At 40.0% G+C, this 23342-nt stretch overlaps 1 protein-coding gene across 11 annotated transcripts in view; it reads right to left on the bottom strand.

The window, feature by feature from the left end:
- The window catches only part of TENM1 (teneurin transmembrane protein 1), a 1397628-nt gene that overhangs the window by 201708 nt on the left and 1172578 nt on the right, over window positions 1-23342 (bottom strand). For 9 of the 11 annotated variants that reach the window (XM_073361279.2, XM_073361281.2, XM_073361264.2 and 6 more), the window contains 3 exons: window positions 20402-20494; window positions 18187-18425; window positions 2194-2346 (listed from right to left, as the gene is read on the bottom strand). In XM_073361279.2, coding sequence (XP_073217380.1) covers window positions 2194-2346; window positions 18187-18425; window positions 20402-20494 — 485 coding nt within the window. The remainder of the gene's footprint in view (window positions 1-2193; window positions 2347-18186; window positions 18426-20401; window positions 20495-23342) is intronic. The other 2 variants (XM_073361277.2, XM_073361278.2) reach the window with 1 other exon arrangement.

The following is a 23342-nucleotide window of genomic DNA, read 5'->3' as shown; positions in this document are numbered from 1 at the left end:
GACAAGCTCTGCTGCTCATACATCCGAACTACGGGAGGGAGGTATGGCAGCCTGGGATACTTTACCACTCTCTTACGAAGAAGGTTGTGTCTCTCTTGTTAATGCATGCTGCCACTCCCACTATACCTGCTTGCTGGCTGAGGCCCTGGCTGTGGCTCTTAATTTAGGACTTTGGTGTGCCAAACAGCCTGAAAGGGAGGTCCTCATTCTAGCAAAGTCATGGGCACTAAGTAGAGAAGCTGTTATGCTGCTGAAGTGTAAGGGGCTGCCAACTTCCCGCTCCTCTCCCTAGCACAAGCACAAGCAGGATTTGGCCCTGTATTGTGAATAAGGTGTCTGATGGCTATTTAAATAAAAGATGGGAAATGAAAGTGAGAAGTGGAAAATATTCAGACCGGAATGCACACCCATGAGTGACAAAAGTTGTAGAGCTGGGCTCAAGGAGCCTTTTTCCATGTGTCTCCATGAATGTAGGGAATACTCCCCGTCAGTGCCCCACCCAAACAAGAAGCGGGGGAAGTGGTGGCAGAACAGTCTAAATCCACTCAGCACTGAGCTGTGGAGCTAGCTGATGCACCCTCCTGTGAAGCGGTGCAGATGCTGCACACTTCTAAGCTTTGCAGCTTCTGTGGAATAGTGTGTTCCACGATACTCAGAACAGTTATGACCTACCACAGAGAGGCCCCACACGTACATAAATCATCTCACACGTCTAACTGATTGGTAATACCATAATTTAGCTTGTTTGTGCGGGGAACCCTTTCTATAAATCCCCTTTGAGAAGTCAAATGTTTCAGAAAAGCTTTTGTTAAATCTGAAGTATACCGATAAAGTGATTTAAGAAAGTCAAGTACAAGGTGTATGATGTAACTTGGCCCTTTCCCACATGGAATCAGGGCACAAATACAGTGCTGCAATTCACCATCAATCCATTCTGAAGAAAAGATGGAAATGACAATACTGTCACCTCCTCATGTGTTACTGCAATTGCTTATTTTTCTTCTATGATCTCTTTCTAGTTGGGCCACATTGATTTGTAAGCCTATTGTTCTGGAATGTAATATCCTTTTGTAAGGATTGCTGCAACAGTCGCCTATCTTGTTTCATATTTAGGAGACGGTGGCACTTATTCTATCTGTACAAAAGGCAGAGAATTCCCTATCATTGCGAGAGCATCTTTACACTGCCCTACAGTTTGGATTACAGGGGTGTGAATAGTAGCATGCATCAAAGCGCTGTACCGTAACTCTGCTGCATGGACACAGGTGTGAACTAAAAGGTTCCTAGTTCACCATAATGTAGTTTTCTTCAAACAGGACTACATTAATGAAAACTAGGAACCTTTTGGCTCACACCGCAGCATTCACATGGGGAAAATTCAGCGCAGCCCTTTGGTGCACAGTGCTATTAACATCGCCGTAGCCCAAACAGTAGGACAGTGTAGACAAGACCTCAGTTTGATTCTGCCCTTCTTCCCCACCTAAAGGCTGGTCTTTGTCTTCATCTTGATTTCTTTTCTCCCAGTTTCCTTGATTTCTCCTCCTTCCCCTTCTTCTCTCTATTTCATTCTTCTGCTGTGCCACTATAATGAGAAGAAGATTTTATCTACCACCCATGGTCAAAAGAGCATAGAAATTCTGTCCTTCCACATGAAGGGAGATGGGAGGGTGAGCAAGTGAGAGTGGAATCGTCACATTTTCTTTTCCTTTTCACTACCCAGACTGTGTTTTGGAGAAGAGAAAGATGTGGAAGCTTGGTCTTTTTCCCAGTGGACAGCTTGAATTTCTTCATTCTGCCTAAGACTGGTTTTGATGATCAAAACATTTGCATAGCAGCAAGTCCCTCAACCCCACACACTGGGGGTTGTTACCAACAGGGGACCTGCTCAGCTATGGGCATTGAAGGTCCCAAAGCTGGCTTTCATCGGATCGCTGCTTTTGAAAAATGAAAGCCCATATTTTGTTCCATGGGCATCACTTTCTGCATAACCTTGTGCTGTCCATTGATTGTAGTGGGGCCCTGCTTGAACAAAAAAGTTACTGGCACAATATGACCCATTGATTGGTTTAAAGTCATAACAGAGGAGATTGACTATTTTTTAATTAAGGTTCAAATTGTGACAAATATGTAATCCGAATTGCATTAAAGTTTCAATACTCCCAGCCTCCTTCCCTGCCCTATACTCACACCTACCTTTCTTCTCTGATTTATCAGACACTTTCCCTCCGATTGGCGAGTAAGTGGTATCCATGGACTCCGTGGCCCTGTTTCCTTTGCTGAGTCCGTTTTCATAGAGCTGCCCTTCTACAGGCTGCAATTGCCATGTTAAGCCAAATAGATGTACTGCTGTAAAAAAATGAAGACCAATTAATTTATTCCTAAATTACAGCACCCTTGATTGGACTAAGAAAGAATGCAGCAAACCTGTTTCTGCAAACATCAGGTACCATTTGTCTCTGTGTGGAAAAAAACGGAATTCCAAGTTTCTAACTTTACTCTAAAACTAAATGTCTTCTTAATTTCCACATTTTATTTTGGACACAGGCCAATGAGATAGGTGATGAATTTCTTCAGCAATTAATGGAAATGCTTGCAATAAAAAGGCTAATGGTTGTGTGAATATGGTACTCTCTGACAGGTGCTATCTGTTTCAACTGACCAAGAGCTCTCTCCTTTGCTGCATTAATATAGTGCCACAAAGTAAAGCTGTTCACCTTTTGCTGCCCAGTTCTGAGTGATATTCTTCCTGTTATGTTCCAAATCATTTTCAGCCAGTGTCTGCCTAATCATTGAACATGACCATGAGTGTGTGTGTGTGCACACCTCCCCGATTCCCACACGTCCCACAAAAAGGTCAGGCACAATTAGTCCTGGAGCCAAGGGAGAGCAGGGACGTCTTCCTTCCTAATTCCCAGGAGGCACACCCCAAAGTGAGTGTGAAAAGGTGGGGGAGCACAGCCATAGTAGAATGGGACTGACCTACAGGGGAAACAAACTGTACCCCACAAAAGGGCAGTTAGCAGGCAAGCACCCTCTCTGTCACAGTCATTTCCATTGCTCCCTGTGGGATGGTGCACCCCTGGACTGTATATAAATGACATTGTTGATGTTTCTGATGTGATGGATGGGGGGAGGGATAGCTCAGTAGTTTGAGCATTGGCCTACTTAAACCCAGGGTTGTGAGTTCAATCCTTGAGGGGGCCAGTTAGGGATCTGGGCAAAAAAAAATTGAGGATGGGTCCTGCTTTGAGCAGGGAGTTGGACTAGATGACCTCCTGAGGTCCCTTCCAACCCTGATATTCTATGTGACAAGTGATAAAGGAAATGTACTTAATATTATTCTGTATCTATTAGGAAGCTACACAAATTAGATTTCACCTTGCCATAACTGCAGCTAACGTGAGAGAGACAGTGCTCTATGACTCATCAAGAAGATGAAAAGTGGGAAACGTCCATAAACTTTGTTGAAAGGCAAGATTAACAATAATTATGTGGCCAGCAAGGCTACAAGAATACTGCACAGCTAATAAAATGTGAGGTACAGTAGTTTATACTAACTGCACAAGTATTATAAATCCCTGCACCATGTTTTTAAGACTCACCATCCATATATCCACAGCAAACATGATGCCCCAAATTCTCATTTCATTTCCCTGACAGGGCAAGAAAACTTATCTGATTTATGGGCTAGATTCTGATCTCAGTGTGTAATTGCGAAAATTATTCACTTCTCATTTACATTAACGTAAATTCAGAATAAGTTCATTGGCCTCAATGGACTTACTCTGGATTTATACTGGTGTAACAGAGATCAGCATCTGGCTCTACATCTCAAAAATATGTAATCAGTATACATATCTATAGAATAATAATAATTTGCATCTTATGGTCTAGAAGACCTCATTGATACTAACCATACCCTGTGTTCTGGCCTTGGAATGTATTAACCCAACATGGTTCACTAGTACATACAATGGAAGCAGCAGGGATCACCATGTTTGCTGTACCTCTGTGTTTCTGTAGCATGCAGCATAATGGGGCCCTGATCCTACCAAGAGCTGTGGGTTCTATTATATATTAACGAAGAGTTGGCAATTAATTATAATAATATATACAAATAAATATGACGTGAGGTTCTGTAGCAGGTCTATATTCATGAATTGCATGTCCATGTTATACGCTGCTATATGGTGTATGTCACAAGGCAGGGGGCTGAATGTGCAATGTATGTTTTTCCTTGTTCCACTTCTTTTTTAGATTGGCTGCATTATGCATTTTGTCAGCCATTCTCACCAATTAACCTAGTTTGCTTTGTCTTCCCTTCTGGCTGGGGAAGTACTGTAGTTTCTGAAGTACGTGCCAAAGCTTGGCAAGCTAGCTGAACTGTTTGTATGTTTGACAGTCTGTTTCCTTCCTGAAAAATACTAACTGCATTATAGAGATGATGGCCTTTGCCAGCCTTGGACTCCTACTTGTAGCCTATGGGAAATTACATGTGATACCACTAGGTAGGTTTCACGTTGAACAATGTATAAGGCTGGATGTTTGAACAGAAAATAAGTTCTGCTTGAATTAAATTAAATGGCTTCTATCATTACAGAAACTGGTTATCTTGCAATCTTAAAATAAATTCAATTTTCATTATATTAACCATCAAGTTCGTGTATGTGAACTATAGCTCTTTGACAAATTACCTTCAAATCTAGGTACAGTATTACTCTGGTAATAACCAGATTACATACAGCACTGGAAGCCATTAAGTCTTGGAGAAGACTATTTCAGGAGCTCACTAAAGGAAGTAGCACATATTTATTTATCATTTTCATTAATATTTTTCATCACACTAATATTTTTCTTTTCTCAGTTAAATATAATTTCTACATTTCAGTTTGACCTATAAAAGAGGTGCAGTATGCATGATAAAAACTACATTTTATTTTAAATATACATAAATTTTACCAAATAGGAGTCAAGAAAGTTTGCTTTTAAATCTCTTTCAAAAATCTCTGGAAGACCATGAAGCTCCATGCAGGAAATGTGTACTTGATTTTATTAAAACACAGCAAAGGATGTTACCATTTGAAGCACTCTCCTTTCTCATTTGCCAGCACAATACTAGCTTCCTCTCTGCACATTCTCATTGCTGTTAATGCAAGCACCTTCTTGTGTTTCTCTCTTGCTCTCTGGAACAACCAGCCTGATTTCTCTGTCTCCTTGACTTTTTACCTTATTACAGATCTAATCTGAAAACATATCTTTTCTTGATGTACCCAAACCCCAATTTATCCAGTCCTCCACTATTATTTTATTATGTAGCTTTGTCACTGTATGACTACATTCTGCCCTCAAAGACTTATACATAGCTCCTACAGAGGTGATTTGGAGGCAGGAAACACATTTGAGGTAAAAATGTGATCCTCTCTTTATCTAATGTTTTGGGGTACACCACAGATGCCAGATGTTAAAGTACAAATTGCAATTCTATTGCATTTATATATCACATGTTTAAGTCATTCTAAAATTTGAGATCCTCCTTGCAAAAGATAAATGTAAATATATTTTTTTACAATAATACAATATATGGTTAAATTAAAGACCTTGATCCAGATACTAAAAGTTTGACAGAGTTTACAGTCAGCAGAGCTGACGAGAGTGTAGGATGCTGTGTGGCAAAGGTGGATCTAAGCTTGCTTTCTACTCCCTCAATCTGGACCCAATTATGGCTGCTCGAGATTTTGTCAGCTGCATTTGATCCCATAGGACTGCTGTGCTGGCTGACGATACAGTGGAGCACTGCACACTCTGCCTTGTCCCCAGCACGCCACCTACATGAAGCCAGGGAGCAGTGGCAATGCTGGCTCTCTGGCATCTCCATCACAGGGAAACCTTGGTTGCCCCTTTAGGGTAACTTTCTGGCTGTTTTGCACCAATGAGGTAACTCCAAACAGCCAGGGCCAAGGCTCTGGCCCTTCATCTGCAAATAAAGAATTGGAATGACCTATTTTGCTCAACTTTTAATCAAGAGGAAATTGACATTTCTAGATAAGTAACTCATGTCTTGTAAGTTTGCAGCATACTCAGGCAAAGACTCAGAAATATACAAAAGCGGGATTTTCAGATTTCATTTTATAAACTGGATTATTCCACACTTTCTCCTTATAAAGCCAATGATCTAATTTAATTTATTTGTATCTACCTTCTGTGTAAGCACAGCTTGTCAACTTTTGTGCTGCAAGTCTGGCAGTATATGAAACGTATGGTTTGGCTCAAATGCAAAATAGACTCAACAGCGAAGAGATGACCAAAAAAACAAAACAAAAAAAGCCCTTTGCAATAAGCTTATCTAACCTACATGACGAATTTTAGGGGACAAAATCCCACAAATGTGTAGTCTCTCCAAATCACCGACCTGCACAAAATGCCTTTTGCTTTGCTTTCCATGCTATTTCCATTTATTTTAGAAAATCTTATTAGAGCTTCCTCTATCAGGTCTAGGAATTACAGTAGCTTTGACGGAATGGACTTCATCAGCTGACCATTGTTTCTGCCCCTCCTCAGACAATCTCCAGCTACTTGAAAAGTATTTTCTGCGATTGCATACTGGTCCTGTTTACAATGTTGGATTTCATCCATGCTGTAAAGTCATGATTTGCATTGGTGTTTGTGATGATATGGGAATTTTCTGAAATAGTTTTATGAATCTTCAGTTTCCGCCTATACTTTGCATTGCTAGCCAGTGTGGGGAAGAAGATTAATTTTGCTCTCAGGCTATGCTAAAAGCTGTAAGTGCATGTGTCACCTCCCTGTTTGGATGGAATGAATAGAGTTATTAAGGGACTGGCTGAAACTGACCCAGGTCGACAATACAAGCTCTAATGACTCATGTTATTCACACTCAGTGGGAAGCTCCGGCCAGGGGTGTTGTAAACTCAGCATGGCCCTGCTTGGAAACAAAGGACAGAGTGAAGGTCAACCTAAGTTACACTACACCAACTACGTGAATAACGTAGTGGAAGTCGACGTAGCTTAGGTTGATTTACCCCCGTGTCTTCACTGCGCTGAGTCAACAGGAGACGCTCTCCGGTTGACTTACCTTACTCTTTTCAGAGACCTGGAATACCAGGGTCGATGTCTGTTGTCAATTTAGCGGGTCTTCACTAGAGGCTCTGAAAGAAGCTGAGCTCTTTCACCTGAGAACTGACTAAGGAAGGAAATCAGAGAGAGACAGAGCCAAAAAATGGAGTTCACTACAGCTTGGTTGGTAAACTGTGGCTTGACCATTATTTCTCTGTGCTGACCTGTCATAAATATAAAGGGACAGGTAAACCCCTTTGAAATCCCTCCTGGCCAGAGGAAAAATCCTCTCACCTGTAAAGGGTTAAGAAGCTAAAGGTAACCTCGCTGGCACCTGACCAAAATGACCAATGAGGAGACAAGATACTTTCAAAAGCTGGGAGGAGGGAGAGAAACAAAGGGTCTGTGTCTGTCTGTGTGATGCTTTTGCTGGGGACAGAACAGGAATGGAGTCTTAGAACTTAGTAAGTAATCTAGCTAGAGATGCGGTAGATTATGATTTCTTTAAATGGCTGAGAAAATAGCTGTGCTGAATAGAATGAATATTCCTGTCTCTGTGTCTTTTTTGTAACTTAAGGTTTTGCCTAGAAGGATTCTCTATGTTTTGAATCTAATTACCCTGTAAGGTATTTACCATCCTGATTTTACAGAGGTGATTCCTTTTTACTTCTATTAAAAGTCTTCTTGTAAGAAAACTGAATGCTTTTTCATTGTTCTAAGATCCAAGGGTTTGGGTCTGTGGTCACCTATGCAAATTGGTGAGGATTTTTACCAAACCTTCCCCAGGAAGTGGGGTGCAAGAGTTGGGAGGATTTTGGGGGGAAAGACGTTTCCAAACTACGTTTTCTCGGGAACCCAGATAAAGTTTGGTGGTGGCAGTGGAAGTCCAAGGGCAAAGGGTAAAATAGTTTGCACCTTGGGGAAGTTTTAACATAAGCTGGTAAAAGTAAGCTTAAGAGGTTTTCATGCAGGTCCCCACATTTGTACCCTAGAGTTCAGAGTGGGGAAGGAACCTTGACATGACCTAGGGACTTTCAGTGCTGTGTACCACTTGAGTAATAAATTCTACTTTGTTTTGAAAAACACTGTGTGGGGTTTTGCTACAAATACTGGCTGACGTGATTAGTCCCTGAAGAGTGTACAAGTCAATTCTTTAAATTGGACTCACTGAGCAGAGCTCACGGTGTGAAGCAGGCGTGCTGGAGCCCAATAGCTCAGTCTAGGAGGCAGTTAAGGCTGCGGGGCCTGCCCAGAAGGAGCAGTGAGACACTTGGGAAATCTGGCACATTAAAGGGGTTCCTCCAAGAGACTGTTCAAAAACTGGAACATAGCACAGATCCCGTGGATCCGTGATAGAGTTCAGATGAAAGTTAAAATTACAAGCCTGATTTTCAGTTGTCCTAAGGCTCTTTACACTACTTTGTCAGTATAAAGGAGACAAAGTGAGTATAAATGTAATTCATACACTGCCAGTGATGTAAAGTGGCTTCAGTGTAAATGAGAATCAGGCCCAAAGCTGCACTGTTTGGAGGAGGACAGCTTATCCTCCATTAAAATCATTAGATCTTCTAAGTAATATGCTAGTAATGTGCTATGACCAAGTTATGAGATTCTGTGCCTTACAACTGCTACATTCTTCATTTGGTTATGATTTATCAAGGTGAAGAAAGGGATACTGGTTTCTGGTCTGGTAACCTTTCCTGAAATGAAAGATTTGTACCGCGTGGCTATTATGTCCCTCTTGACTCTTAAGCATTTTCCTCTCTACAAGTAACACATTTTTATACTTCAGGAATAAAAACCTTGGGACAATTAAAAAGAGGGATCATTTCTTATATTCAGTCATATAAGGACTAACCTGGTTTCACATTTCAAACTGAAACCTCTGTTAGAGTTAGGGACAGACACATAAACAATCTTGGCAAACAGCACAATCAGTATGATTGATTGGCCTTTGTCAACTCTTTCTTTCAGTAGAACCAAGGATTTGTGACTATACTGGAAATGTCCAAAATTTCTAAGACAAGCCTCTGCTAGTATCTATTAGTCAGACCCGGAATCATACAGAATAGAAACTAAGACATCCTGTTGTGAAACCTTTACTCACCTAGATAAGCATTTCTGGACCCCAGTAATCCCACTGAAGCATTCACTAATGTGATTTAAGGTTGCACAGCTGTGTCCCAATCTGAAGAGTTTAACAATGTATATTCTACTGTATTTTCTGAGCTTTCTGAATGGTGTAGAAAGCTACACAATTGATATTATAGATCAACATGTTATTGAGGTAGATGTTTCTCAAAACATGGCCCAACCTTACAACCTGCTAAGACCCAAACTTGCAATACTGCCCTTTCCAGTGTGCGAGAAGGGACTGAAATAAAGGACAGGATACAATGGAAAATAGCAAAGTGTTTGAACTTGTGCAACATTTTCTATAATATTGTTATGATCCAACACCCATCTCTGATGTCTGCTACTTCAAATAATAAATAATGGGATAACATCAAATTTATTTTTCATGGGAGAGTTGTAAATGTGTCTGAAATAAGTGATATATCTTACATTGGGGGACAATGGGTCTGATTTGCAGAGGCGCTGAGCACTTGCAGCACCCACTGAAGTAACTGGAACCACATGGGTTCAGCACCTTTGAAAACTAAGCCCAGTGACTTTGCACGTTCAGATAATATGCTGATAAAAGGCTCAGGCATTATGAAAGCAAAGTGCTATGAACCAATGATTGTTCTTTGGTCAAGTCCAATGACACCTAGTTAAACAGTCAAATCATCAACTAAGAACAAACTATTGTATCATACTTTAAGAAAACAATGATTTAGTGGAAAACTACAGAAACTAATACTATATGTTCTTATACTAATAAAAATTATTTTGTAAGATTTGTGTCACCCTATTTTTAACATCTGATTTGAATTTCCTCCACAATTGCTGATTATTGCTTGACTTCTTAGTTTTATGATAAGACTCATCTAAGCAACAGATGCTGCATCATAAAAACAGAGTATTTAGAGACAACACTACAGAATCGTAATGCATTTTAATATAATCTATAACAATACAGAGCCAGAGATAAAGACAGCAAAACACACTCAAGATATTGAACCATACTTATGTGCTGATGACTTCCATGTGCTAAAGCAAGTTGATGTGACTGCACTTATCATTCACCTTTAGCTCCTTATCTCCAGGCCATAATGAGGGCAGGGTGAGTGGGGAAACCACCCAGGGGGCAGAGCGACCAGAGGTGCAAAAAGGGGCGGTGCACAGGATTGGGCCCAGTGGTGTCAGCCCCAACTCCCCTGCAGGATTGGGCCCAGCAGCATCCGACCAGAGCCCAGGGTGCTCAGCATTCCTCTTCCCCTCCCCCCCAATCACAGGCCCAATTACCCCATCCGGAACAGTATCCCAAACACTAGGATCTTGGCGGGGCAACAGTCATGCATGGAGCTGAGTGTTGCTTGGCTTCTACTAAGCATGCTCATTGCTTAGTAACTTAGTTACTGTAACCCACCCTTACTTGTTGCTGCCCCACCCTGATTCAATTGGTATTACAGAGAACAAAATAAGGAACCTCCCTCTGATCCACAGTTATAATTCTCCACTGACATATCAGGGAATTGACTCTGTCAGGGCCAACTGGCCCAGGATGCTGAACACACCTTGGCTTTTCTCTTAAAAGGCCTCTAATTTTGGACTAGGGACAATTTTCAGTTGTGCCCAGACATAAAAATACAGGCCATTTACTGTACAGGTGCAGAGACCAATATGGAAATCTGCACTGGGTGCCAATCTGGAGTGAGGCTGCTGGTGAGATATACACTGACAAAGAAGCATGTCTACTGTGATCTGTCCTGGTAGCATTCTGCGCTGTGACCTAGTCAGTCTGTTCCTGATACCTTTCTCTATGAGACCAAGCCACCCTTCTCTACGAGAACTTGGTGATAAGTCCATCTAGCCATTACAAACATGACATTGGCATTATCTCACACTGAAGCACACCATAATCTGATTTCACAATCACAGCCATATACTTTCTTCTGTCTCCACACTTAAGTGTGAGTGGCCACGCCTGGCCAGAAGTCAAATGTCACAGAGCCATACAGTTAGAAGGGACCGCAAGAGTCATCTAGTCTAACCCCCTGCCAAGATGCAGCATGCATCATGCCTCTTATCAGCTGTCACAACATAGCTTCCCCCACTGAATGATACTTCCCACACTGGCCTTATACAAACAAGCCATGCTAATATAATCCTTCCCCTTTATGGGGTATTATCACAATATGCTTCGCAGGATTCTGCAGGAAAAATTAACAGGTATAAGCCAACCATAATATTGTACCAGGAAGCAAACAATAATCAATATTCTTCTTAGAAAAATAAAATCACAATGCAAAAAGATAAAAAACAGAAATCTTACACCCCCCATCCCCTGCAAAATGGCTGTCTCCCTCATATAAAAGGCCAGAGAAAGGGTGACTTCTGCTTATATGGCGTCAGATGCTATGTTGGTAATTCAATTGCTAGATAATGCACCTCCCTGGTAAATTCATTCTTTGTTTACTCTTGAGTCCCTTTTATTTTCCGATGTGTCATTGAGAGAGGTGGCTGTTTATTCCAGCTACAGGCTCACTGTGGGGTGATGGAAAATATGCAAAAATAAATGCACTTTCATTACTCTATAATATCCTAATTTAGATCATCTAAAAAAAAAACCAGTAGGGGCGCAAATATGCTTACTCACCCCGGGTGCTAAAATGCCTAGTTACAGCTCTGCCTTATCTGTATTATATCCACTAACCAAGCCCATCAGGACTACTTCTAACATGTCACAAAGTAAAACTATTTCCCCATGTTTATTCAAATTTTTGGCTTGGCTAATTACAAATATAATTGCAAAATTTGGAGCTGGAATCAGGTTTGGATTTCCAAATTTTTGGCTTGGCTAATTACAAATATAATTGCAAAATCTGGAACTGGAATCAGGTTTGGATTTCCAACACCCACTATGAATGGGGGGTGTTCTGATCTGGGGCTTAGATTTGGGTCCATCTTAAATTGTGATATATAGCTTTTAGGTTTAACAACAGGAAAAACAGTTTCAACAGCACACTGAGTTGCTGAATGATATGCATCAGACCAGGCTTACATATTAACAAAGTATCTACACTCATTTGGCCTGAAGTCACAGCTTCCCACATGGCAACAGGTATTTTATTACAATAGATGGACAATTTGATTTTGTCATTTGCAAGTTTCCCCTTATCCTTCATAATAGTAGTAGTCGTAATAAAACAATAACAACACCACCACCTAGCGCTTACATAGCACTTTTAATCAGTACATCTCAAAGTTCTTTAAGAAGAAGGCCAGTCTCATTATCCTCATTTTACAGATGGGGAAACTGAAGCGCAGGGAGATAAAGTAACTTGATCAAGGTCACCCAGGATGTCTGTGCTAGAAATAGAATCCAGGTCTCCTGAGTCCCAGATCAGTGCTCTCTCTAGTATGAATTTGATCCTGCAACACTGAAGTCAATGGGAGTAGGAACAGGTTCTGTATGCATAGTTTAATGATACCACTACACAGTTTGGACCCAAGCAAGTAGTTCTTACTCAGGCAAAACTTCCCCAGACTTTAACAGAACTTCCCTTGAGTAAGGATTGAAGGATTCAACCCAAAGTGAATCACAGTGAGTGAAAGGAAAAGATTTGCAGAGTGAATTTTAATTGTAGATTATTGCACAGAGTATGATTACAAAATCTTTTCATACATTCACCTACTCTTATTTAAAACATGAACATTTAAACTCTTGGCATGAAAAGATATGCAAATATGAAACCCTAGTGAACGAGTGAACTTTCAAAATAGTTTATATGCTATTATTCATCCCTAACAAAGGAAAAGAATTAAGGAACCTGACTCATAAGAATAGACTCTGAACATATTTAGATATTTAATCTGCCAGATATGGGCATGGTGAATATTAAATCTGAATACCCCAATTAACAAGTATCTGAATTTACTACAGAACTTTTAGAACTGAAACACTTTCCTGGATAAACAAAAAGAAAGATGGATCTTGGGAAATTACCCAATTTAACACACACATTTTCTAGTTGAAAAATTTAATGAAGGTGTGTTTTACAATAGAAAATGTACATTAAATTTACATTTAAAGATAATTTATTCTCTACTATCCTTCCTACAGAATATTTAATATCTATTAAAGAAATACATATTTCTCACACAACTAGAAGGCAATGTTCTATCACAGACATTGCTGGGAGGATTAAGATAAATAAGATGTGCCCTTAGGGTGACCAGATGTCCCTATTTTACAGGGACAGTCCCGATATTTGGGGCATTTTCTTCTATAGGCGCCTATTGCCCCCCACCCCCATCCCGATTTTTCACACTTGCTGGTCACCCTATGTGCATTTAAGGCACTCGTGGGGTTCTGTGGGGCTTATCCCACCCTTTGTTCAGTACATTAGAAAGGCTAATAAGGAGGCAGGACTTATGGTACTATCAGTGTGCTGATGGTATCCAGCTCTAATCTCCAGTAAAGGTGGTTAGGCACTTTGCCCAGTGGCAGGATGAGGGATGAAGTGAGATGGTATTGGTGGGATAAGGAAAGCAACCAGATGAAGTTGAAAGAAAATCTACCCTCCAATTGTTACACAAGTTCACAATAGGGGCAGCTTATTACACACTCATCTGCTTTTAAATCATCACATACCGCAGAGGCCAAGCCCACTTTCCCATCGGCATTAGAGTAGAAAGTCAAAACTTTCCTTCTGTTGTTAATAGCATCTAGGTCTTTGTCACCTGTTTAGATTACTGTGGTCTTTGTCACCTGTGGCTAGATTACTTCAATGAGCAATTAATGGGGCTACATATTGAATCAGGTGTCAGAAACTTTGGTTAATACAGAATTCGGCTGCATTTGTTAAACAGAGCTTCTTGAGAGACATATATTGTGGGATGGGGGACCTGGGATCACAAGAAGATAACACTGCTGGTTTTGGTTGAGGGCTGATGGTGCATGCTGGATGGGGGTGTCTTCTTCTGAGTGGGAACTGATGCTGTGTGTTGCTGAGTAAGGGAGTTGAGGGACAGTTAGGGAAGGTACTGTGTATCCTTTCCTCCTCTTCCTATCAATACACTTGCAGTGTTCTCTGCTTCAGGGAAGCACTGCTTAAAGATAGTGAGAAGCTGTGAGAAGGAGACACCTCATTATTTTTAAAAGCTGGCAGGGAGGGTTTGAAGAGTGACAAACTGCAGCAGCAATGGGGAGGCAGAAACAGGAGAAAGGAGGAAGAACTACTCCTCCTTCCTTCTCCTTAGCTTGCTCCTTCTGGGTCCTAGCAGCCATTAGCCATTTTAGTCTCTTTTCTATGCCTCCTCCGGCCACGCTTTTGCGTCTTGCCTCTGGATCATGATCCCTATTTGTATATATTATTCTCAGGCTGGAACAGTGATTGTGCCAACTCCCACTTAAGTTTTCCACACAAAAAACACTTATTCAAGCTTTGTGCATACAAGATGTTAGGCTACTGCTCACTCCAATACATATAAATGAGTCTTGTACATGTAATTTTCAACTGGAAAACTGAAAGCAGTTCCAATGGCTGTTTAGTTATGATACACCTCTGCCTTGGGAGACGCTGGCCAGATAGCTGCAGCAGGACACTCCACTCAGCCAAATACGAAAGAGCAAGATAGGGTTCAGGTAGTGGTGGCATAAAATAACTTAGAGAGTTTTGTGTTTGGTGGAAAGACAGTTTTTCACAGAGTGAAAAACACCAAGTGGAAAACATCAATGTGTAGGATTTTCAATGACACTTAAGGGAGTAAGGCACCCAAATCACTTTGAAATTCAATTGGATTCGGGGACCCAAATCCCATAATACACTTTGAAAATTCTAAGTAACATTTTATTTTTCATAAACATGGGTTTTCCATATCTTTTCAATAGATTCAACAGCAGTGAAGTTTCTGGCACATCTTTAGAATATACTCCCTGATATTATTATTATACAGACAGGTTTTATATTCAAAACATTATTTTGTAAAACTGTAAAAACAGTGTTTGTGTTGAAGGTAGGCTCCTCTCTGGGGATCTGGGGCTCTTCAATGTTCTGAGACAAAATTAGCATTGCAGAACAAAGCAAGATGTTCATCAATATCAAACTTACATGGCAGCATTGTTTTAATTACCATGTATGCTCTCACTCTATACACCAATGTGATGTTTTTCATCTTTCTCAGGGTCCAGTAAGAAAAATATATTACTTACATTTTTAATTGAAAATATTTAATCAATCAAATGCAAAAAACAACAAAAATGAGGGAAAAGACACAAAAAGAATTCTTGGGATATATTTTTTGATACTGGAAACTGAAGTCCACTATTTAGTCACAAAACAGCTACTGTTCATACGAAACAGTACAAGGCAAAACAACAGCAATGCAAACCACATTGTCCCACTAACGTACCCCTTTTAGGTATATATGAGAGGGCAGTTCAGCCTCTGTGTCCCTTCACTGGAAGAATTTGATGCAGAGATTGACAAAGACAATATCACTGGTGATAGAGCTTTTGTAAAATGGAATCTGTTTGCTAGAAACAGCACTGAAAACAAACTCATCACATAGGTCACTGAGCACCAACCAAACGTTAATGACTTTGTCATTATTAACTTAGACCAAATTTGAAATACAGACAAGAAGCAAAAAGGTTTCTAATCCCGTAACCCCTGAGGGCATGTTTACACTAAAAACTTAAGTTGACCTGTATTAGGTAGACTCATAGCCGCTGCAGTAATTACTGGAGCCGTGGTTCATGTCACACTATCCTCTTTCGGTCGATGGTGCATGTCCTCAACGGGAGCGCTTCCATCGAGCTAAGAGGGGCAGTGTGAGGAGCTGAGAGCCCACGCTCTCAGGTCTGCTTGCAGCTCCCCACCAGGAGCCTGGCTGCCCCGCTGGCTGCCCCCAACCTCTGTTCCCTGATCTTCACTGGGAGCAGAGCAGCCATCCGGGTTCTCGCCATCCCACTCAGCGCTGGGAAGCCGCCCGGCTCTCACCTCTCTGCTCTCTGCTGGGAGTGGGGCAGCTGCCTGGATTCCCAGAGGGGAGTGGGGAGCCATGAGCCTTGGTGCAGCTGGGCACCTTGTGGGGAGTCTGGGCAGCAGCCTGGCTTGGAGCGGGGAGCTGGGACCCGAGGGGCAGTCCAGCTCCAAGTGGAGAGCTGGGCAGCGCCAGCAGCCCCGCTGGGAGTGAGGAGTGCTTTCTTGTCAGTTTCACTGACAAGAAAGCCCTGAAATTGACAAGAATGGCAGCCAACAGCAGATATAAGTAATACAGTGTCTACAGGGACACTGCATTACCCTAACTACACTGATATGAGCCCTACCCATCTTGTGGAGGTGAAGTTATTATGTCAGTGTAGTAGGGCACTCAGATTGGCAGGAGCAAGGCTGTAATATGTACACTGACATAGTTAGGCTGACATAAGCTGCATTTGACAGGTTTCAGAGTAACAGCCGTGTTAGTCTGTATTCGCAAAAAGAAAAGGAGTATTTGTGGCACCTTAGAGACTAACACATTTATTTGAGCATAAGCTTTCATGAGCTACAGCTCACTTCATCGGATGCATACTATGATGAAGTGAGCTGTAGCTCATGAAAGCTTATGCTCAAATAAATTGGTTAGTCTCTAAGGTGCCACAAGTATTCCTTTTCTATAAGCTGCATTATGTCAACCTAATTTTGTAGTGTAGACCAGGGCTAAGTCACTTGATTTTTTTTGCATGGTAGCACTTTAAGAGATAATGCCAATCTGTATCTTCTAGTACTGCAATATAGTTCCTGTAATTATTGATTCTGAAGGGTGTATGTCCAATGACTATGCAAAACTATAGGTAGACGCTACACGCTTGGTGGTATTGCAGATATCTGGTATATCTAAACACCTCTGAATACTTTTTTGCTAAGTGGTGCCCTCTCTTTCAGATGACCCCATTTTTAGTATTCATACTCAAGGCACAAATATGTATTGGATATTCAACTTTTGCTTGCTTATGAAGTGATCACTATATAAACTAGGAAATAATAGAGTATGCGTGTGTGTGAGTGTGTACACAAATCTACAAAACAATTCTATTTGTTTGAAGAATATTACAGTCATATGTTTTAGAATTCAAGACAAACATATATTTTATAAAACTCAAATTTTAGACTACAAAACCATCCAAATGTGGAGACTAATGTTCAATGAAACTAAAATGTCATCTAGAAAGTCAATAAGATTTGCTGTCAGCTGAGTATGATTTTTAATCACAGTGACTCCAAGCCCACCTACAATATTCTTCTTCCGAAAGGAAGTAAGGAGAGTTTAGCCATTTTGATTAATTCTGTCAGTGCACTGTAATAACAAAACTGCAGAGTTATTTACTAAGCAAAAATGAGCCTGAAATGAATTAAGAGTGCATTTCAATCTGTACAACATTTTTTTTAATCAAACATAAATTCAATATAGCAATAGCAAAATATATCTTATAAAGAAAATATGGCACAAATATTAAGTATATTTAAAGATAGCTGCAAATCTAGTCAAAGAAACTGAGATTAAGGAGACAATATCAGTGTTCTAATTTGTGATCACATCACAGAAACTAAATGTTGCTAGCAAAGCAAAATCTGACTGGAAGTTATTTATCAACATTATTAAAAGGAATAGAAGTAGCAGCAAATGTTATAACTCAGTGTGAAAATCAGACCAACTTTTAATTTAAGGGAAAATGGTCAACGACAGCAATTAAAACCAGTGGGAGTCCTCAACTAGTGTAAACATGTTGTCTTGAATAATATTTCTTGTTTTTAATAGGTAGTATTTGTGGTTAACAGAATATGAGTTGATTAGAATTCCATCTTATTTTCAATCTCTGGCCTAGGTTGTATTTTGCTCTCTGGGATTTATGAAGCACTCCCCTGCAAATGTTATTAGTAAAACATGATATTTATATTACGTTGAAAACAAGTATGGTAATTGAACAGAAAGGGTAAAGAAAGGAAACAAAAAGCTTACCAATAACATAGGCTAGCAACAGTGCCAGAGTAACTGTAATAGCTGTAGCACTCAAAGCAGTGCACTTCCAGTTGCAGCACCTGTGAGGTTTGTTAAAAGTGAAGGCAGGTCTAGAAAATGTACTTCTAGGAAGTGGCCTAGGAGGTGGAGAGTAAACGGTATTGGATGTTAAAGGATAGTTCTGACTGGCTGCACTGAAGATAGCTGAAGAACCAGATCCATGTTTAAATAGGAAATGCCTATGAAAAGAAGACAAAGAATCATGTTGTAAAAACCAAATTCATCCTCTAAAAGAGAGAAATCAACTGCATAAACATTATGTGATAAATACTTTGGGTTCCTACAAAGATATACCACAAAGACAGAAGATGCATGCATGGGAGCAGTCTCTGTTTTCTGAGTCTGAAGTATAGTCTTTAGCCACATTCGGACTTTCTCAGTCATTTATTAGTAGGGCTTCCGTTTTGGGGGGTTTATTAATTTCATTTTTTGAGGTTTATTTTGAGTTTTACGTACATGTCCAAAAATCAGGGTGGAGGGGGGTTCAGGGCTCTTTCTTTGCATATACTGTAGTGAGTAATGTCTATGATATATATTACTCATTACAGACGTAGATATTGTAACGAGCGATCTCTTTGTAATTTTCCCTAGTGCATTTTAATGTAGTTCTGTTTCAAAGAGCACTACATTAAAGTTCACTAGGGAAGCTTTAGTGCTTACCAGCAGGGTTCTACACAGTGCAACATGCTGATGTGCTTTAGAAAGCAAACCGCCGTAGTCCGCATTACTGGTCCATGTAGACAAGCCTTTAGATACAAGTAACCATTTCCAGTATTTTTCTAGTGATTACTGGATAAACACCAATTTAAATTTATTTATTTATTTATTGTGTATTAGGGTGCTCTATTGATGTTTATTATCGAAACCCAAAAATCAGAAGCCCTATTTATTAGTAAAAGAAGACAGAGGAAATGCATTCTAAACTGTACTCTCAGTAGCCCAAATCAAGAATGTTAAGAAATGATTATATTGCAACAAGCCCATTTGACCTTAAATATATGTTCATGACAAAGGTACAATTAAATGTACAATGGGGCAACGAGTATAATATTCAATATTTTTATTGTAGGATTTTAAAGGAAAGGTTAAAATTCTCAAAGATGCTAGATCATACAAAATAAAGGGTAGAACAGTTTAAGTTTTTAAAGGCCTTTGTGCTCAAATCTCTTCTATAGAAAGAGTAAATCAGAATATAAATTCTCACATTAAATTTTTTTGTCATCCACACTGGGGGATCTTTTGATGATCCACAAAGCCAGATTCTGAAACCCTTACTTATATTGAGTAGCACTTACTCATCCAAATCTTCAGTGGGATTACTCACATGCATGGGCACTGTTTAACATGAATAAGGGTTACAGAATTTGGTGCTTACATATGAGCATCTCATGTTACTTTTCTGCTCAGCCTATTAGTACACATTTAGGATTTCTTTATTATGCACTCACATTTCACAATATATTGTGCATATAATTTCACAACAAATATTTTGAGTTTGACCTTTATGCACCACCTTACTTAACTGATAGTAATTCTCTGAATTACTCAATACAATAATGTTATATAAAATATTTGATTTGTGTAGATTAAAGAACGTTGTATATCATCTAAAGAGAATTTATCCATATTTCTACCATTTACATTGCATAGAAGATAGCACATGCATTTTAGGACTTAACACTTTGCTTGTCACGTCAGAGAAAAATCAAATAGCTCCATTACTACATTTAGTATACTATTTTTAATGGTCTGTTTTGGGATTTCAAGTTCAAATTAAGACTTAGCTTTTTATCAAGGACCTCATCCAAGGCCCACTGAAGTCAATGTAAAGATTTCATCTGGCTTTGGATTCGACACCTCAGCAATATATCAGGAAATTTGTTTTGGTCTACAGTAGGAGCCTTACTTATAGGATCCTGCATTTGCCTACATAGTCTATCTCTCAGGCATCACACCACTGCAGTCTCTGGGTACCAATAACATTACATAAGACATCAAACCACCTGTAGGACTATATTCTTCTCCTTCCCTCATATTAGACTGTGCATAATTATTTTGGGTGGAATATTTCTTTCACTTATCTTTAGGGTAATGATACCAGGCCATTCTTTGAGTTGTTATGGTGAAAAGGCTTTTGCAAAGATGTGGGTCTTACTTTTCACTTGGTAGGTGGCAAGATACGTGGTCATCCTGATTTCTGGTGGAAGGGAATTCCACAGCCGAGGGCCAGCAAAACTCCCACTCACTTCTATGGGAGCAGGATCGGGACCACAATGTGAAATAAGGAAAAAGGATAATAATAAATTCTTGTTTGTTTTCCCAAGTCAATATTTCTTTAATTGGTTTACAATTTTTGGACACAATGAGACGAAATTGTTATTTCCTTTAAAAATGGAGACCTATTGGATTTTGAGAGTTAATGTAAATGGTCTAATATATGCAATATTGATTGTTCTATATGGTACATAGTTCAAAAAGATCAGAGGAAAAGGCAAGGAAATGCTGAACTGAAAGCTATTCTTAAGGCTGTAATGGTCTAGTAATCAATAGCCAGCATAATTTCATTCTCTTTAAAAGGATTTTAAAATGTTGGTTCATAGCTTGATAGCAAAATATTTCAAAGTACAGAATATATTTTGTGTTAATACAAGAACAGTATTTGAATTAAACTACATTTGAGCTAAATTCAACTCACATCCCTTAAGATAGACAGAGGTCTATATATGCAGTTAGGAGAGTTTATGTAGCTGTAGTTTATTATTATACAACTAAGCAGTGGCGGATTAATGATTTTGCTGCCCCTAGACCATGAAATAATTGCCTCCCCGCCACCAGCAGCTCACCTCTGCTCCGCCTCCGCCTCAGCCTCCTCCCCTGAGCGTGCCGCTGGGTCATGCTTCCCCCCGCTCCCTGCCAGTGCTTGTGCATGAAACAGCTTCACGAAGGAGGGAGGAAGAGGGGGGAACGCGCTGCGCTCAGGAGAGGAGGCAGAGCCGGGGCGGGGATTTGGGGAAGGGGACCAATAGGGGCAGGGAGGGGGTGGGGAATAGGGGCGGGGCTGGGGGTGGAGGGCGCGAACCGGTGCTGGGGGAAGCAGCCTCTGGCTGGTATTATAAATTTGCTGCCCCTGCAAATTTGCTGCCTTAGGCCTAGGCCTTGTCGGCCGAGGCGTTAATACACCGCTGCAACTTAGATTAGGATGTAATGCTACCTTAAAAGTGATCTACCAATGATGTACTATCAAGAAAATGGCAGGTTTCAGAGTAACAGCCGTGTTAGTCTGTATTCGCAAAAAGAAAAGGAGTACTTGTGGCACCTTAGAGACTAACACATTTATTTGAGCATAAGCTTTCGTGAGCTACAGCTCACTTCATCGGATGCATACTATGATGAAGTGAGCTGTAGCTCATGAAAGCTTATGCTCAAATAAATTGGTTAGTCTCTAAGGTGCCACAAGTACTCCTTTTCTTTTTGCGAATACAGACTAACACGGCTGCTACTCTGAAACCTGTCATTATGCAAGGCACTGCGTTTAGCCGTATCAAGAAAATGTTACAAATTGTAACAGTTTATGCATTCCATGTTTAGGGGAGTATAACAAGTACATAAACACGTTTTCATAGTATCTGAAAAACAGCAGAAGCATAAAGACAAATTTGCAATGCTAGACTGTATCTATGTTCTCATAAACTTAGATGACTACTCATCTGTCTAAGTACACTGCTTCTCCCCAAAGGACTTTAGGAATACTAAAATGTTGCTATCAATTCTATAAAATTGGGCTCTATGTACAGAGCAAAATGTTAACAACTATAGTCCAAGGTTTTATATGTAAATACAGCTTGGTATGTATTGCCTTCTAATAGTAAAGGCAAGACATTTTTAAAAGACTCCAGAATGCAAGGAAATTGAGAAAAATTATAAACATGACTGATGGAAGCACCTGATAGTAAACAGGAAAGTTTTAAATGTTCATGTGTCAAAGTGTCAAAAAATCTGTAAAATGGAGATAATATTCTCTCACTCAAAAATACAATATAAGACAATCTGTTTGTGAAATATAAATCATTTAATAACATTATGCTGATTCCAAGAAAACATTCCAAGAATGATTCCAAGAAACATTACGCTGATTCCAAGAAACAAAGGAAGATAGTCACTGTTGAGTAATTATTTCACTGTGTAAAACATGAACTTGAAAAACTTCTTTCCCTTCTAGCAAATGAAACCATTTCCTGTGGCCTCTCTAACTTTTCTTGCACTCAACTAAAATTTCTCAGCCTCAGGTTCACATCACAGAGGAACTGCACATAAATCCAGGAGGGTGAAGCTCAAACAAAAAATGCACTGTAAGTTAATGAAAAATGATAAAGAAAAGCAGTTAATGGGATTTACATATCTATTTATTGTGATGTTCTTTTACATGCTTTTGGGGGGCTTACCTGCAGTAGCAGCCTAAGTCCTGTGCAACCTCTATATGTTGCTGTACCTGATGTACAAATGTGACTGCCAGGCAAAGCACAATGCTTGATTCCCTTTCCTGGTCCTGTCTGACTCTTGTGCCAGTGGCCCACAACACACAGAATTTTGTAACTGCCAATCGCTGCCCTGAAATGTACACTTTTACTCTACCTCTTGAATGCATGCTGCATTTAAGGAGTCACTAGTCTTCATAAATGTGGTGGGGAGATTTGCCACAGCATGAGGGGTGATGCATGAGGCAAGAGGTGGGTATTGGAATGTTTTGAGTATACAGAGATGAATGGAGTATGTGGATATAAGGGAGGAGGTAGCTAGCTAGTCCAGGTATTATTTCTTATAGGGTCTTGCAAAACCTAAGACTGGCCCTGATATCCATAATTCATTTCAGAGGACCATAATGAAGGACACTCCTTTCCTTAAAATGATATTCTTTATAATATTGGAAGAGACATTGGACAGGAGTTCTGTTTTAAAGGTTGTCTCTTATGGCACATAGGAAAAATTTTCACATGAATGAAAATATTCCTCGTATTACTTTAGAGATGACTGTTTGGATCTGTTTGGATCTAGATCTGAATTAGCTTCAGGTTAGGGATCAGGGTCTGGATGTGTGG

The sequence above is a fragment of the Lepidochelys kempii genome, chromosome 9 (genome assembly GCF_965140285.1).
Source record: "Lepidochelys kempii isolate rLepKem1 chromosome 9, rLepKem1.hap1, whole genome shotgun sequence".
Taxonomy (NCBI): Eukaryota; Metazoa; Chordata; order Testudines; family Cheloniidae; genus Lepidochelys; species Lepidochelys kempii.
Note: the sequence above shows the minus strand (reverse complement) of the source record. Positions and strands in the feature narration are given on the sequence as shown.